The sequence below is a fragment of the Cyanistes caeruleus genome, chromosome 10 (genome assembly GCF_971803275.1).
Source record: "Cyanistes caeruleus chromosome 10, bCyaCae1.hap1.1, whole genome shotgun sequence".
Lineage (NCBI taxonomy): Eukaryota > Metazoa > Chordata > Aves > Passeriformes > Paridae > Cyanistes > Cyanistes caeruleus.
Genome location: NC_141710.1, coordinates 3,930,167 through 3,944,082, shown reverse-complemented (window position 1 = coordinate 3,944,082; position 13,916 = coordinate 3,930,167). Strand labels below are relative to the sequence as shown.

Below are 13,916 nucleotides of genomic sequence, written 5' to 3'. Positions count from 1 at the left end.
TGAGATTGACAGAAGAACAAAAAAAAAAATCCCCCAAAGACCAAACAACCACTGGAAACAAAAGCAGAAGTAAAATCAGCATAGAAAAGTGATAAAGAATTATTATTTTTTTAAAAATCAGTTAAAAGAAACACAGCTATGCCTTAAAAAGAAACTTGGGATAATATCAAACTGGTATACAGGGGTGAAAGTGGGGACACCAGCCCTGGTCCTGACTTTGTTAGGCCCAGCTAATGCTTACTTCACCAGACCTGTTTGAACTCTGATGTAATTAAATCAGATGCAAATGCTGGTGGTAGTTTCCAACCAGATGTAAACGAATATACCACCCTGCAGGCAAAGAGGGATGTTGGAAGCAACTTCCAAGAATAAAGTTGTTGGGTTCCCAAATGACAAACAGCTAGACTTGAGCACACAGGATGCTACACAACCCAAACCAAAACATTTAGAGGGTGCTCCTGGTACAAGCTCTAAAGAATCTTCATGTCACAGCCTCCAGGCAGGACCTTCAAACTGCTCTCCCTGAAGCCCCCATAGTTGCTGTGCTGTGGGTGGCACCAACTGGCAGTGTATGCCACACACAACATCAACCAACTCCTTCTTGCTCCAGCAAAAAGCAAGGAAACTCAGGTCTTGCTGAATGACTAAGGTAGACAAAGGAAAATTAAACATACTGTCATTAAAAAGCAGTTTTTATAAAATCTCCAGCAACACATTTTCTAAGCAGCTACTCCAAGTTAAAGCTGGGTGAGTTACTGCTGAAGCCCAAGTCCAGTGGTAGCAGTGCCCTAGAAGATGCCAGATGCATTGTGGCAATCAAGTCACTCACTCAGGAGAAAACACTGCAAGACTGGTTAAAATGCCCAGCTGAGAAAGACTGCTCTAAGAACTGTGAGAATTGTTACACAGCTGGAGACCTGTGCACACAGGATCAGTTACTGCAGGGCTTTCTTAGAGTGCTTTGTGATTTTGAGCTGCTGCAAGTCCTCAATAAAAAGCAACTTTACAGAAACCCTGTGCTGAGCAGTACTCCAAGAGACTGAGGAAACTCAAGCAAAGGAGGAGTTTAGGGAAGATCACGAAAACCAAAACTAAATGCCAAAAGCAAAGAAAAACCACTGTATCATCACATGAAAAGCCTCTTCCAGAAGCCTTAGTGTGGTCTGAACCGCTCCACGCAATGTGAGCACCCCCCATCCCAGCAGGACTCACCAAGTCGTAGCAGTATGGTGGACACCTCGGCCAGCTTACCCCCAGGCACTGGGGCATTGTACTCGGGTTTGCTCCAGCTGACACCCGCCTGAATCAGCCTCGAGTTTATGTAGTCTCTGCAGAGAGCCTTGGCTTGGGACACAAGCTCTTTGTCAGTGGGAGACCTGTCAAAAACCTCCATCACCTCTGCAGCAAAGACTGAGGAACGACGCAGCACCTCCATCTTCAGCTGCTGAACCCACAGCTCTGCATGTGCTGACTGCAGGGCTGAGCCAAAGTCTTCGATGAGAATCTGCAGGAGTTGCCTAGTAATCCTCTGCCCTCGGGGTCTGTCACAGCTCCCAGCAGCTCTTCTCCACAGCCCAGTTTTTCGTTTTAGCTGGTAAATAAAAGCATCTATAAGTCCCCTAGCATTGCAAAGACATAAATCAGAAGCTCAAAAATACAGTTATGCTGAAGTCAGTCGTATCACATTTGCAAAATATTTGTCTCGATCCATCTTACAGACAGGGGGCAAAGTCTCACATCTTTCAGCCACTGACTATCCCTGGCAGCATGGTCCACAGAAGGGCTGCTGTTTGGAACTCTCAAGGTGTTCCCTCTTTTCCCATTCAGATATGGCAGCTCTAAAATTACCCATCAGAGACACTAGACAGCCAGAGCATGGAAACACTTCATAGAATGTGCAGACGATCTCAGCTTGTTTCAATTAAACTGGAAAAAAAAAAAAGAAGAAAGAACCCCAAATACAAGTATACAAGTTACAGTAACCTCAACCAGATGTCAACAGACATTCCAGCTCAGCTTCATCTTTCTGAAGAAATGACACTATGATAAGAACAAGGGTATGGGAGCATTTGAAATATCTTGATGGTGACGGTTTTCTGAGACTTATTCTCAGGTTTTGGTTGTGCCACGCTTTTTCCCCAAAGCAATGTGCATATTACCACTTGAAAACATCTAGCAATAGCAGAGAAAGCAAAATAGAAAAGTAGATTTTTGGAAAAGTTAGAGTTGTGAATGCCTAAAGGGAAATGTCAGAATTTCTTCAGAGGCACCTGAATTCATCTGCTGATTTGAGTTCTTAACCTAGTGCTGGCTTTGAAGTCAGACCAGTCTATTCAGATGTTAATAAATGCATTTTTCAGCCTGCAGTTTCAGACACCTTACACCGACGATTTTCAAACAAAATACAGCCAGTTATTTCAGTTTGCCCAAGGAAAAATATATTTACCTCTCATGTTGCACTTTTTCCCCCTCAGTGATTTCTTTTTGGGTTTGGTTTCATGTTTCTTTAGAAGATCTGCATCACTGGACACATGGTTTAGGATTCATAGGTAACAGTCACACTTCTCTGGAGAGCACCAGCCTCCTCTGCTGTGCTTCCTTCCCCGTCTCTGTCAGCCTCACACGCCGGCTGCGCTCCACCGGGATCCTTGGGGTTTGCTCTCCTGCTTTTAAGGGACCCAGGCGCAGAGGAAAGCTTCTGGCTTTAGCCTTGTAAGGAAGATGAAATAACCGGGAGGTGGGGTTGCTATACCCAAAGAGAGACGCTTTCTCCTCCCCTTTCTTCTCTCTTAAGGAGGCTCTCTGCTGTTCTTCGCTGGATTTCGCTCAAGGACTCCATGGTGAGGGCGGGAGCATCATTTCGGGACCAGGGTACCACACGTGCAGTGATGAATGCTCTGCTGAAACAGGAACAATTCCTGCTGGATTTCCAGAGCGGCTTTTGCAGAGTTGATGTTGGCTTTTCATTTTCATACTGTAGCCAAGTAGGGGAATTATACACTGTCATATTCAGCCATGGGTTAATCCTACCAATTCAATCACCTCCATCATGTCCCTGCCCATGCAGGGGGTTGGAAATAGATGATCTGTAAGGTCCCTTTCAACCCAAACCAATCTGTAATTCTGTGATGATTTTATGACTAACATGGAGAGCCACAGCTCAGGGCTAAGGCAGTGCTTGCAACTCTCCCCGAACTACGAGTAATCTGGTTAAAAAAAAAATGAAGTGGCTTTGTTGATAGGAAATAGTTTATCCAGAGTGAAGTGTATTGCAGGAACTTGCCCACTTTATCTCAATGTATTATGAAAAACATTTCAATGAGTTCAAATATATTTATAAATTAATTTCAACATCAACTTCTTGTTGCAACATTATCATACTGATGCCACAATGTTCAGCTTTCTTCCATGTGCATTATTATACCATTTCACCTCAATAAACCACATACAAATGTTAGCTTTCTGTGTTAAGATTTGAAACAAAAGAAGTTTTAATAATAGAAGTTTCCTGCAGCCAAGAAATTCTATCAGACCAAACAAAAATTCTCCCCAATAGTAGTTTGTATATTAGCAGCTGGGTATTTGGTACGTTTGAGACACAATCTTTCTGAAAGGAGGTCAGTTGTCATCTTGTTGCCTTCAAGAAAAGACAAACAAGTACACCTCTCCAAGGCATTGAGCACATAAATCCCTCCAGTACAACATGTACCAATGCTGGTCTCCAAATCGAGGGATAAAAAGGAATAAATGAACAGCATGAAAAAAACTCTTATTATGTGACAGATTGAACATCCTGGCCAGCATCCAGCACACAGCTCAAGCACAGATTAACACAAAGCATGTTGGCTGCCATTAACTGGATTGCTGGAGCCTGCTTTGATGTCTTGGAAAAGGGCTGAAGTACCTCATATCCTTCAGCAACAGATCTTTTTTTTTTCTGAGCTGGCTTTTTCAGGGAAAGGACTAGGGTTAAGGAGAGATAAATGCATGCAGTGATATCAGCTGGGGACCTCAGCTCAGTGTAATCAGGGTAAGATGGCAATAGTGACTGTGCATCCCCAGCACCAGATGTGTTTGCTCCAGAATTCTGTCAGAAATTTCTTTTTATCCACTAGCCTTACTAAAATTTAAATATAGACAAAGGTCTGTCCCACAGAAGCTGTAATCAAGACTCCAGAGATTCTGTGCTACTGCCTACCCTTAATCCACCTATTCCCTGCAGAGTGCACCTGATAGTGTCTTGGAAAATCATATTTTTACCTTTGCCACCTTGATGGCTGAAAAAGCATCAAAAATTATGCCTTAGCTTCCTACAGCAGCTGACAGCTTGACACAGAGGCCCTATCTAAACTATTCCTATTCAGTAGGGCTATGAAATGAAGAGGAATGCTTAAAGATCGGTATTGCTTAAATAATGATATTTTTTCCCAGAAATCTGGCAAATATGCAAGTGCCACAGTACTTCCCAGCTCCCCATGAGTGCCAATCTCATCCCACATGTGTTCCCTGCCCAACTGTCACAGCATGCAGCACCCCCTCAACTTCCACCCTGCAGCAAAGACACAAAAACTAGAAGCATGAGGGGGTTGTGCATAAAAAACTAATCTTTGTATTACAAAACCCCCACACAATAGTGCGTGGTATTCTACTTATATTATTTACATATTAGTACTAAAAATGCAGTTTCACACTGATTGATGCCTCTAGAAGTAAAAGCAGATGAAACCACAGCTTACAGTGCTCAGGTGACCAGAAAAGAAGATGGTGTTACAATCCAAGATGCTGTCAGTGTAATCAGAGCCCTTTTTTCCACAGAATGTTTAAGCTTAGGGACTTGATCTGTAATGGGAAAACCCCTGTGGCAATGACAGTGCAAAATCAGTTTTTATCACCCCAAAACAGTTTCAAGTTCCTGGCATGACAGTGTTCTGGCTGGAACAGGCTCCATACCACAGCTCCTGTCTCGGGTGGGGTGACCAAAACAGCTTGGAGAACTCTTCTAGCAAAACCAGGAGATCACAAAGATATATTTTATATGCATGCCAAGTAGGAACAAACCTTGGAGAAGCCACATCAGCAAGAACAAGAGATAGTTTAATTGTGAACAGGTTCTGTTCAATATTAAACAGTTTGACTGCTAAAGGAAGTCTCTGGGAAGGCCTTTCAGCAGCTATAGTTGAAGCAAAATAGCCAGTGAATTGTGAGCACACTGCAGAGGGTCTGCATGACACAGATGCCTGCAAGAGCATGAGAACAGACCCAAAGGCCAAGGAGGTCATTCAACATTATGATCCCACAGACTGGTTCTGACAGGAGGTATGCTTGTGTCTCACCTTGCAGAGCCTATCCCAGCCACTTCACACAGCTTACAATTCCAGCAGAAACTATACACAGAGATCCCACGTTATAAGAACAAGAACTTTGAGAAGCAGACAGCTGCCAAAGACATCCAGTTAATCTTCAGAGAGTCTGGGAACCAACCCTGCCAGCCTCCTCTAAGAAGTGTCCCTTCAGAGAAAAGATGCTCTGGCAAAACTCTGTAGCCAGACCAACTCCTTCTACCAAACCAAGCCTGAACCACCTTCTGCATTGTATCTCTCACTTTTAATGTACAATCTTATTTGATTTTTGCAGCAATACTTCAAGTCTGTGTTTGTGAAGTTATCACTTACCTCTGCAAACATACAATGCTGGGCTTTGTGCTGCAAAGCTGTATAGGAGGGCAGGAAGGTTGGACAAAACATTTCTTTTTACATAGAAATATTTTGCCAGCTGCAATAGGAAAACAATACATGGAAGCAGCTCAATTGGGCCCAAGTAAAACACAGAGGCTTTGTGAACCTTTTTCTTGTTTCTGAAGGCCTTGATTCAAAGCCTTCTCAAAGCCATGCAGTAAATTCAATGCTTTATGGGATCACCTTGGAGTATCACATATCAGACCAAAGAGGCTGTGTCACAGTTAACTTATTTTCCACAGCCTTTAGACAATTCTCCTTCACAAGGATAGAGGTCTAGTGACTTAAATGAATCAAGTTTAACAACCAATCCATTACTTTGGTTTCTGATGTAGACTAGCACTGATACCCAATGGTTTCAGCTCTTAACCGACTGCCATGCCCACTGTCACTGTAGACACAACTTTTCTGTTATCCATACATTTTTAGAGATATGGTGCAATCAAGAACTGGTGTACAAACTGGGTTAAGGGGAAACTGTAGCAGAAATTTAATGCTAGCTTCAGAGTTGAATCATAGAATACCTATATTCCTGAATCTTATTCTGCTAATGCTGTTTGAGAAGAGTTTAACCAACTGCTGCTGCTCAGATAGAAGTCAATCAGCTGCTCACTGAAAGACAGCAGCTTCTACCTACATCTAGGACTTTGATGAGGCTACATCATCTGCTTCAGAACCTACTTCAGTAAATATAACTGCTTTGTTTGTCTCCTATCTCCTAATTTGCTTCCAAGTGACACATTTTACTGAGTGGATCAATTATCTTATAGCCAAGAAGGCAGCAGACACAAAGAAATAAAAAGTTTTAGGTTATTCAAGAGCTATAGCTTTGTTTTGAAACCCAAATATTTACCACCAAAAGGGAGAAGGCAGAAAAAAACCTAATAAGGTCACTGTCCCCAAGAGATCAGAGTTCTCTCCCTTTCAAGCTCTGATCAACAAAGGCAGAGGGTAAACTTTTGTCTCATACAAGCAATTGACCACCAAGGTTTGGGAATCAGTTCACACTCACACATGGGATACATACACATGGACAGGTAAAGACAGGCAGGTGCTTCTGCCTGCAGTGAGCCTGAAGTGGGTACAGGCACTTCTGCATTGGTTCAACTGAATTTATGAGCCCTGACACATTTATCTGGACCTGCAAGACGTGTGTTGGCACACAGACATGTCCTACATAGGCAAAGGGATTGCTGGATCAGATAACACTGGGCAGGACTCTACCCTGTACACATCTTCATGCCCTAAACATCCTCCAAGGGATTTAGACTCAAGTTTTGCATATTCAGAATGTAGCCCTACTTGTAATTAAGCCTTTGGTGACTTTTGGAAAGTCTCCTCAGGCTCTTCAGTCTTAGCCTCTTTTGCTGGGCAGGGCAGCAGCTATGGCCTTAAAAACCCTGTCTTTGCAAGGTCTGAGACAAGGAAGTAAGACTGATGTCTCAAGTCTGCACAGATCAAATTCAGAATGCATGGTTGCTTCATACACAGCATTATACCTTGCATCACATCCATTAGGATGCAGTTCCACTCTGAGTGAAGCAAAACATTTTTAAACACTTGATGTACCTCTAGACTTTGTGGAACTCCACATTGGCAAAAGTTTTCTTCAAGGCTGCACTGGTTAACAAGAGTGACCCCTCTTACTCTGTGGAGCAGTATAGGGCTGTTTTCCACAGCAGCAGGGTCAGCTACAGCAACCTTCATGTCCAGCTGCTCATACCAGTTCCTAAATCATCCTTCCAAATTGCACTGCGATAATTCAGGGATTGCTGGCACTGTGGACTGGTTCAGGGAGCTGGTTGGTTATTTTTCATCTGGATGTGATAAACCTTGCATTCAGAGCACATCTGCAGAAATGCATAAGTACAAGCAAGGTAGTTACAAGCAAAAGGAAACCAATTCAACTTTTCCATCAAGAAAAATGCCCAGAAAGTAATCACACTGGTGTTGATTGTCCACATAAAAAAGCAGCTGTGGTGGTCTGGAGCTTCCTAGTCCACTGCAGAAGACAGAGAAATGTCAGAGAAAGATCACAGATCCTCCTGTGAGCTCATCATGTCTGGGTTTTCCTGCATTTATGACAGCTTTTGTGGCTTCTGATGGAAGAGACCTTAACCAGAAGGAGAGAGAAGGAAAAAGAAAAAAATAAAAAGAGATGGCAACATTTTGTTACCTGACATTAAGGTATCCAAATCTGGCACTTAAAATAGCTGAGACAAAAGCAATTCCCTCCTTCAGGCTGAAACATGAGCTTGATCAAGTAGGTGTACAAAGCAGGGTTAACTTGCATTTATTGACCACAAATTCATTGTCTCCCTTACTTCACTGCACTTTGGGCTGGAGTGTTTCCATGACTCTGGAAGGCAGTTGGGTGCAGCAGCTGCTCTAAGTGTTTGGGATCAGGTGATCCACATGTCCACCCATGCTCAGGGGAGAAGGAAAACCTCACCACTGTCAGGCTCCCTAGTGCATTCTGGTTGGAAAAGAACTGCTACAGTTCAGCAAGAGCCAGGAAGTTCTTGGTGCTATGCTTCTTTCCCAGCCTGCACATTTCCAGTGTGTCACTTCGCACTGGCATGACAACAGCAAACATCTGGCCAGATGTTAAAAAAGTATTGCCAAAGGTGCTCAGGGTGGACCCACTTTAGTCAAAGTGATTCAAATCAATCTTAATCGTATTTAGGAATCAGCAAGCAGGAAATGTTGGTTTGAAGCCACTAATTTTATCTGTTTCTAAGAGAAGGCAAGTCAGACTCACCTGTATACTGGTATCTGAACACAGCTCATTGCTATGGTTCCTCTCTCAGCAAAAAAAGGAGAAAAGTGATGTGTATTTAAGCAATTTTACAGCTGATATTGATCAGAAATCTGAATGTGTCCAGGGTGTTTTCTACTTATGCTATTTTAACTTCCTGTTGCTAGTGTATGCACCCTTGAACAATAAAAAAAAAGCAATTTAAAATGCAAGGAAAATAGAAATAAAATTATATCTTTAAGTGCTAAATTAAACTACCAAACATGAATTCAAAAAAGGTTTCTGCATTTTGGAATGCAGAAAAGCACTCAAGACCAAAAACAACTGTAAGACAACTGTTCTTATACAGGTACTGAACTGAGTCAACTGTTGAAATGAATAAGCAGTTGGAGACCAAAAGCCTGTTCTGAGGACAAATTCAAGACTTCTGAGATGTTGCAAGCTCAGAGAAGCCTTTCTTACTGAGCTAATCCAGTTTGTCCTTTCACTATGAGCCAGAGAGGTAGAGGATAAAAAAATCTGCTACATATTAGGCAAGATTACTTTTTACAAAAAGTCTGAACCACCTCACCATAAGCAATGCTGGTTGCTTATATTTTAAAAATCCCTCAAATTTTATGCCATGCTTTCCATCACTTCAAAATTTCAGCAAATCCTCATAGTTCTGATATTTTTGTTGAACAGCAAAGCAAGGGCTTAAATTTGACTTGATGATTCTAAGTGTCTTTCCCGACCTAAATGATTCTATGAAGTATTTACTTACCTACATGAATAAACTGTAAGTTTATTCATCCCTTTAGCATTCCACAGATTGCCTGAACTGTCAATGAGTGCAGTGTCCCACAGGTGATTTGGGGGAGAAACCAGCAATACCCTAGCCAGGTTAAATCTGAAGTCTCTAAGCAGCAAGGAGGAGGTTAATAAGGAAAATAGAATTAGGGGAAGTGTTTTCAAAGAATGACGCATAAACTCATAAAACAACAGTTCTGGGGAAGAGAGGCATTTCATTCCAATGACTAGTCTCAGCTGAGGTGTGGAGTTATTTCAGTATTTGCAAGTGAAGTGTTAGTGGTTTAAGGGGGAGTCAGTGCTGTTCAGCATCATTATATGTGGCAAAAACAGTGAAAAATAACACACAATCAAATCCCACATTTAAGAACTGCTGCATTGGGTAGGAGCAAGCTATGAGAGAAACACTCCCAGTTGGCTTTTCACTGCCACCAAGATCCTAGAAGCAGCCAAACATATCTCCTCTGTGAGGAAGACAAGTAGCCACTGAGCTGTCTTGTACACTTCCTGCCATGTATTTGCTGTTCAAGCCCCCAGTAGAAGACTCAAAGTATGGTGGATGTATAGCATGAGTAATTTAATAGACAATCTTGATATAAAAGAAGTAGATGCTGGTCATCGTGAGTCTGCATCTCTCATCAACTCCCATCAATTTCTCATATCCTGGAAACCACAGACCACTTTCTCTGGATAGAAGCCAAGGCAGGATACAATTTCTTGCTGACATTAACATACACACAGTATTTTGTTAGAAATATAATCTTTGTGACTTCAGTTCTAGAAGAAGCCATGAGTTCATCAGTCTCACACTGCAGTGGCCTGGAGCAATTTACATAAATGATGAGTGAACCTTGCAGAACCTCAGGGGATAGAGCTGTTAATGGTGGCTTTGGCCCAGACAGCAGAGGCCAAGGAAGTGTTCATTAATGAAGTTTGATGCTGGCACTGAGTCTCTCAACACAAAGAGGCATAAAAGAGCAGGTAGCTTTGTGCCTCCTTGCTTTACAAGAAGAAAGAAAGCTCTTCAGAATCCTAATTCAAGCAGGTAACTGCATCTTCCTGTTTCGAAATGTTTCTGGACAAATCCAGTTGAAGATGTCCCTGCTCTTGAAGAAGGGTTGAACTAGATGACCTTTAAAAGGTCCTATCCAACACTAACTATTCCATGAAATAAAAGAGGAGTCTTTCATTTTTTTCTAGTTTTCCCTTTCACAGGGTGTGTTTGGGAGTTAATGGGAGCATGGACTCAGTTCAGTTTAGTTCAGTTCTTTCCTCTGAAGTACATGAATATGAATAATTTGTTTTATTTAGTGTTAAATTTTAGTTTAATGGCTTGAAAAACATGTTTTGGTAGGAAAAAATGCTGTCAGCAAGGGGAATATCAGCTCTCTAGGTTTCTGTCCATGAAATCTTGCATGCTGAGCTCAGACCCAGAGATCAGCACTATACTGGCGCTGAACTACCGTGGGTCTCCACAGACAGTAGAAACCCTGAGTTTCTTTTCCAGGAGTCTCCAAATGGCTCTCACATATTGGAGCTGGCCTCACAAAGCGGCAGTTAAGGCAGTGGAAGTACAGAAAGTGCCATGCAATTTTCACAGGAGAAAGCTGGAACACAGAGGGGACAGAGGGGTCAGAAGCACCTCAGAATGTGTTAGGTGATTATTCTGAATTGCAGAGATCTTTGTAAACACACGTGTGACCACACTGTTGTTTTACCAGAGTTACAGCTTGTGGAGGCTCCAGAGCGAAAAGCTACCATGGTGTGGAAGGAACCTCCAGGGTGTAAGATTTTCCTCCATTTTAAATTAATAGGAAGGGCTTTTCCCATAGTGATTGCACCTCCATTTTGCTGTACCCCAGTTTATATAACCAGTTAGGTTGTTGGCTGTCCCTCCCCTTTTTACCTTGTATGTCCCTTCCCTAGAAAGTTCTCCCTTCCCTGTTCCCCTGTTGGCACAATCCTACACCCAACACTACAACAGCTGACTGTTCCTGTTCCTAACTGGGACAGGAGTTGAAGAATAGGTGTTTGGCCAATCTGCCCAGGCAATAGGCATGCAATCAAAACAAGCTTATTTTCTTCAGCAGTTCTGGATAGTGCAATCTTTCTCCTTACTTTTGAGGGTCACTCAGAGGAGATTCAACCACATTTAGCAGCTCCAGTTTAAAAGCAAGTCTGACCCACTGAAGCACAATGCCTCACTATCAGTTCCAGGAGAGCATTTTTTCCTCTGTTTCAAGGAGCCTTTACAACAATTCTCATAGGTATGACGTGGTACCAGACAGGAGCCACCTCCGAAGTACTCAGTGAGTGCCAGCTCCATCGCCCAGATAAAGTATATGCCAGCAACTATCCCTTAGAGCTCTATTAAACAGGAGCTCTATTAAACAGGAGTCTTGCCACTCACCTGCATACAGCTTCCAGGACAGCCAGAAGAAAACAGCAGGAAAACAATAATCACTCCAGAATTACATGAGCCATATCCATTCCTGCCTCTGCACAGCACAGAGGCCTGCAAGAGCCCACAATTCACCTCAATCCTCTTGAACTGCCTGCTACCACTACCCAGAAACATGACTTGGAAAAACAAGCATTCCATGCTGTCAGCTTGGAGGAACCATCGTTTAATTTAGGAATTAGTCGCTGTGGGAAGCAAGGGGTTGCTGAGCCAACAGGAGTGCCAGCTGCACTCTCAGCTTTACAGCTGCAAGCATCACTCTTGCTCCTTCCACTCTGCCAGCAAGATTGAGAGATAAAGGTTCTTTTCTTTGCTCAACACTCAAGACAGCCTTAAGAGCCACACTATCAGCAGAAAATCAGCCCTGTGCAGCCAATATTGCAAGATTTCTGGTGATACAATCTGAAAGCAGGAAGGAGACTGATGTAGCTTTAGCAGTCTGCTACAGTTTCCATACAAGCATAGATCTGAAGAGCCATCATCAGAACCAGTGGATTTCCACAGTATCAGCTCAGACTGATCTTGTAAGGTCATCTTTGAATTCTCACTGGCTTTCCTAAAATTAAGACTATTTAAGGCCTGGAGAAGGATGTTACTTCCAAGACAAAGAAATCACTTTATTATTATCGATAGCTGTCATGCACCCAAATAGAGCAGATAAGCACTGCTGTACTTCAAAATCTTCACCACAAAGAAAGGTGACTAGGAAGAACATCCCCATTTAAAACTGTCAGTGTAGCTTGCAAGCTCAGGCAGAGACTGTTTTGGCATGAGCTTGAGTAGCATCTGCTATACAGAAGCTCAGGGGCCAAGTCCAGACAAAAACTAAACCTAAGCAAAGAGTAAAACTGCCAATGAGTCCAGCTCTTGCTTCTTTCTGTACAAGTGCATTCTTTCCTACAGCCTGAAAGCTCCACTTTGCACTGGGCAAAACCATATGCCCTGGGAACATTACAGATTCAAAAGGATCCTCTTGTCAAGAAGATAACTTGCCTTCTGTTCCTGTAGTGGTACTGCTTAACTGCATAATGCAGCAGTAGTGCTCTTCCACATCAGTGCTCTCCCCAGTACCACTCCAGCCACAAACCACTCCAGCCTCTCGGTATCCAAAAGGAGCCAGAAATGACTCCTCTCCAAACAAGCACTGCAGCACTAAAAGTGTTGTTCTTGCAGCACATTTTACAGGAAATTTTGACCCTCATCTATACTGCTAGGTAATTCTACCTTTAGGGAGAGCACTTAAAACCCAGCTCTTGGGTTAAGCACTCTGCTCCACAACTGTTTATGCTAGGAAAGTGTTACCACTTCTCAGGGCTCTCTAGGCTCAAGGTGCCTAAGCTGCTGCTGCAAATAATCATAGAATCATAGAATGGTTTGGGTTGGAAGGGACCTTAAAAGTCATCTCATTCCAACCCCCTTGCCACGTCCCTTAGTGACTCCAAAGCTAAGGTACCAGACCTAATATCAGCCAGCCATGTCCCCAGTCACCTGATGGCTGTACCCATCTCCCTGTACAGTTATTGTCACCCTCCGTGATCCACTCCACCCTCTGTTGATTTATCCTTACCATGCCTGAATTTTTAATGTGTTACCCAGGGTAGACAGAGGAAGCTGAATCAGACTTGGCCCTGTGAAAAATGATGTTCACTAGCCTGATAAATTTCAAAAGGTTTCATATAAACAAAAAGACAGTAGGAGACAAAGATAATAAAGCAAAGGGTTAAAACATCCAGGTGCTTGGCTCTCTGCCAAGAGCACGCCTGGTGCTTTGAAACACCCTTTATATACCATTCCTGCCACATGGATTTGCTCATATTCAAACTTTACCACAAACTGTTCTGCATGGCCACTCCTCAGGTCCGCCTTCTTAGAGCACGTGCATTTGATTTTAATTTCTCTTTTATAATCTTTTTATTTGGGCTTGGTTTCTTTCTTCTACAGGCAGTGAGCATTGATAGTGAAGCTGAGTAGCCTAGGCCCCATTCATCTGTTCACTGGATGTTATCTCACTTGTCCAGGTAGGAACTAACTCTAACGTCCAAAATTCTTGACCTATGCCTAAATCCTAGTTAATAGCAGGAGAAAAAAGGAAAAGACATAGCAAAAGCTATTCTAACATTATACATAAAACATTCATCTTAATACTTGCAAAAAGCCAATATCACAATATGCA

At 42.7% G+C, this 13,916-nt stretch overlaps 1 protein-coding gene across 11 annotated transcripts in view; it reads right to left on the bottom strand.

Moving 5' to 3' along the window:
* BOK (BCL2 family apoptosis regulator BOK) overlaps nt 1-13,916 on the bottom strand; it is a 52,561-nt gene that overhangs the window by 36,797 nt on the left and 1,848 nt on the right. For 2 of the 11 annotated variants that reach the window (XR_015274360.1, XR_002866851.2), the window contains exons 1-2: nt 2,447-4,874; nt 1,213-1,926 (exon numbers count right to left, since the gene is read on the bottom strand). Coding sequence is in view for 7 of the 11 variants with exons in the window: in XM_086843514.1 (XP_086699640.1) it covers nt 1,213-1,435 (223 nt within the window). In the remaining 4 variants the exon portion in view is untranslated. Of the gene's footprint in view, nt 1-1,212; nt 1,927-2,446; nt 5,773-13,916 lie in introns of those variants that run through there. The other 9 variants (XR_015274361.1, XM_023933489.2, XR_015274359.1 and 6 more) reach the window with 8 other exon arrangements.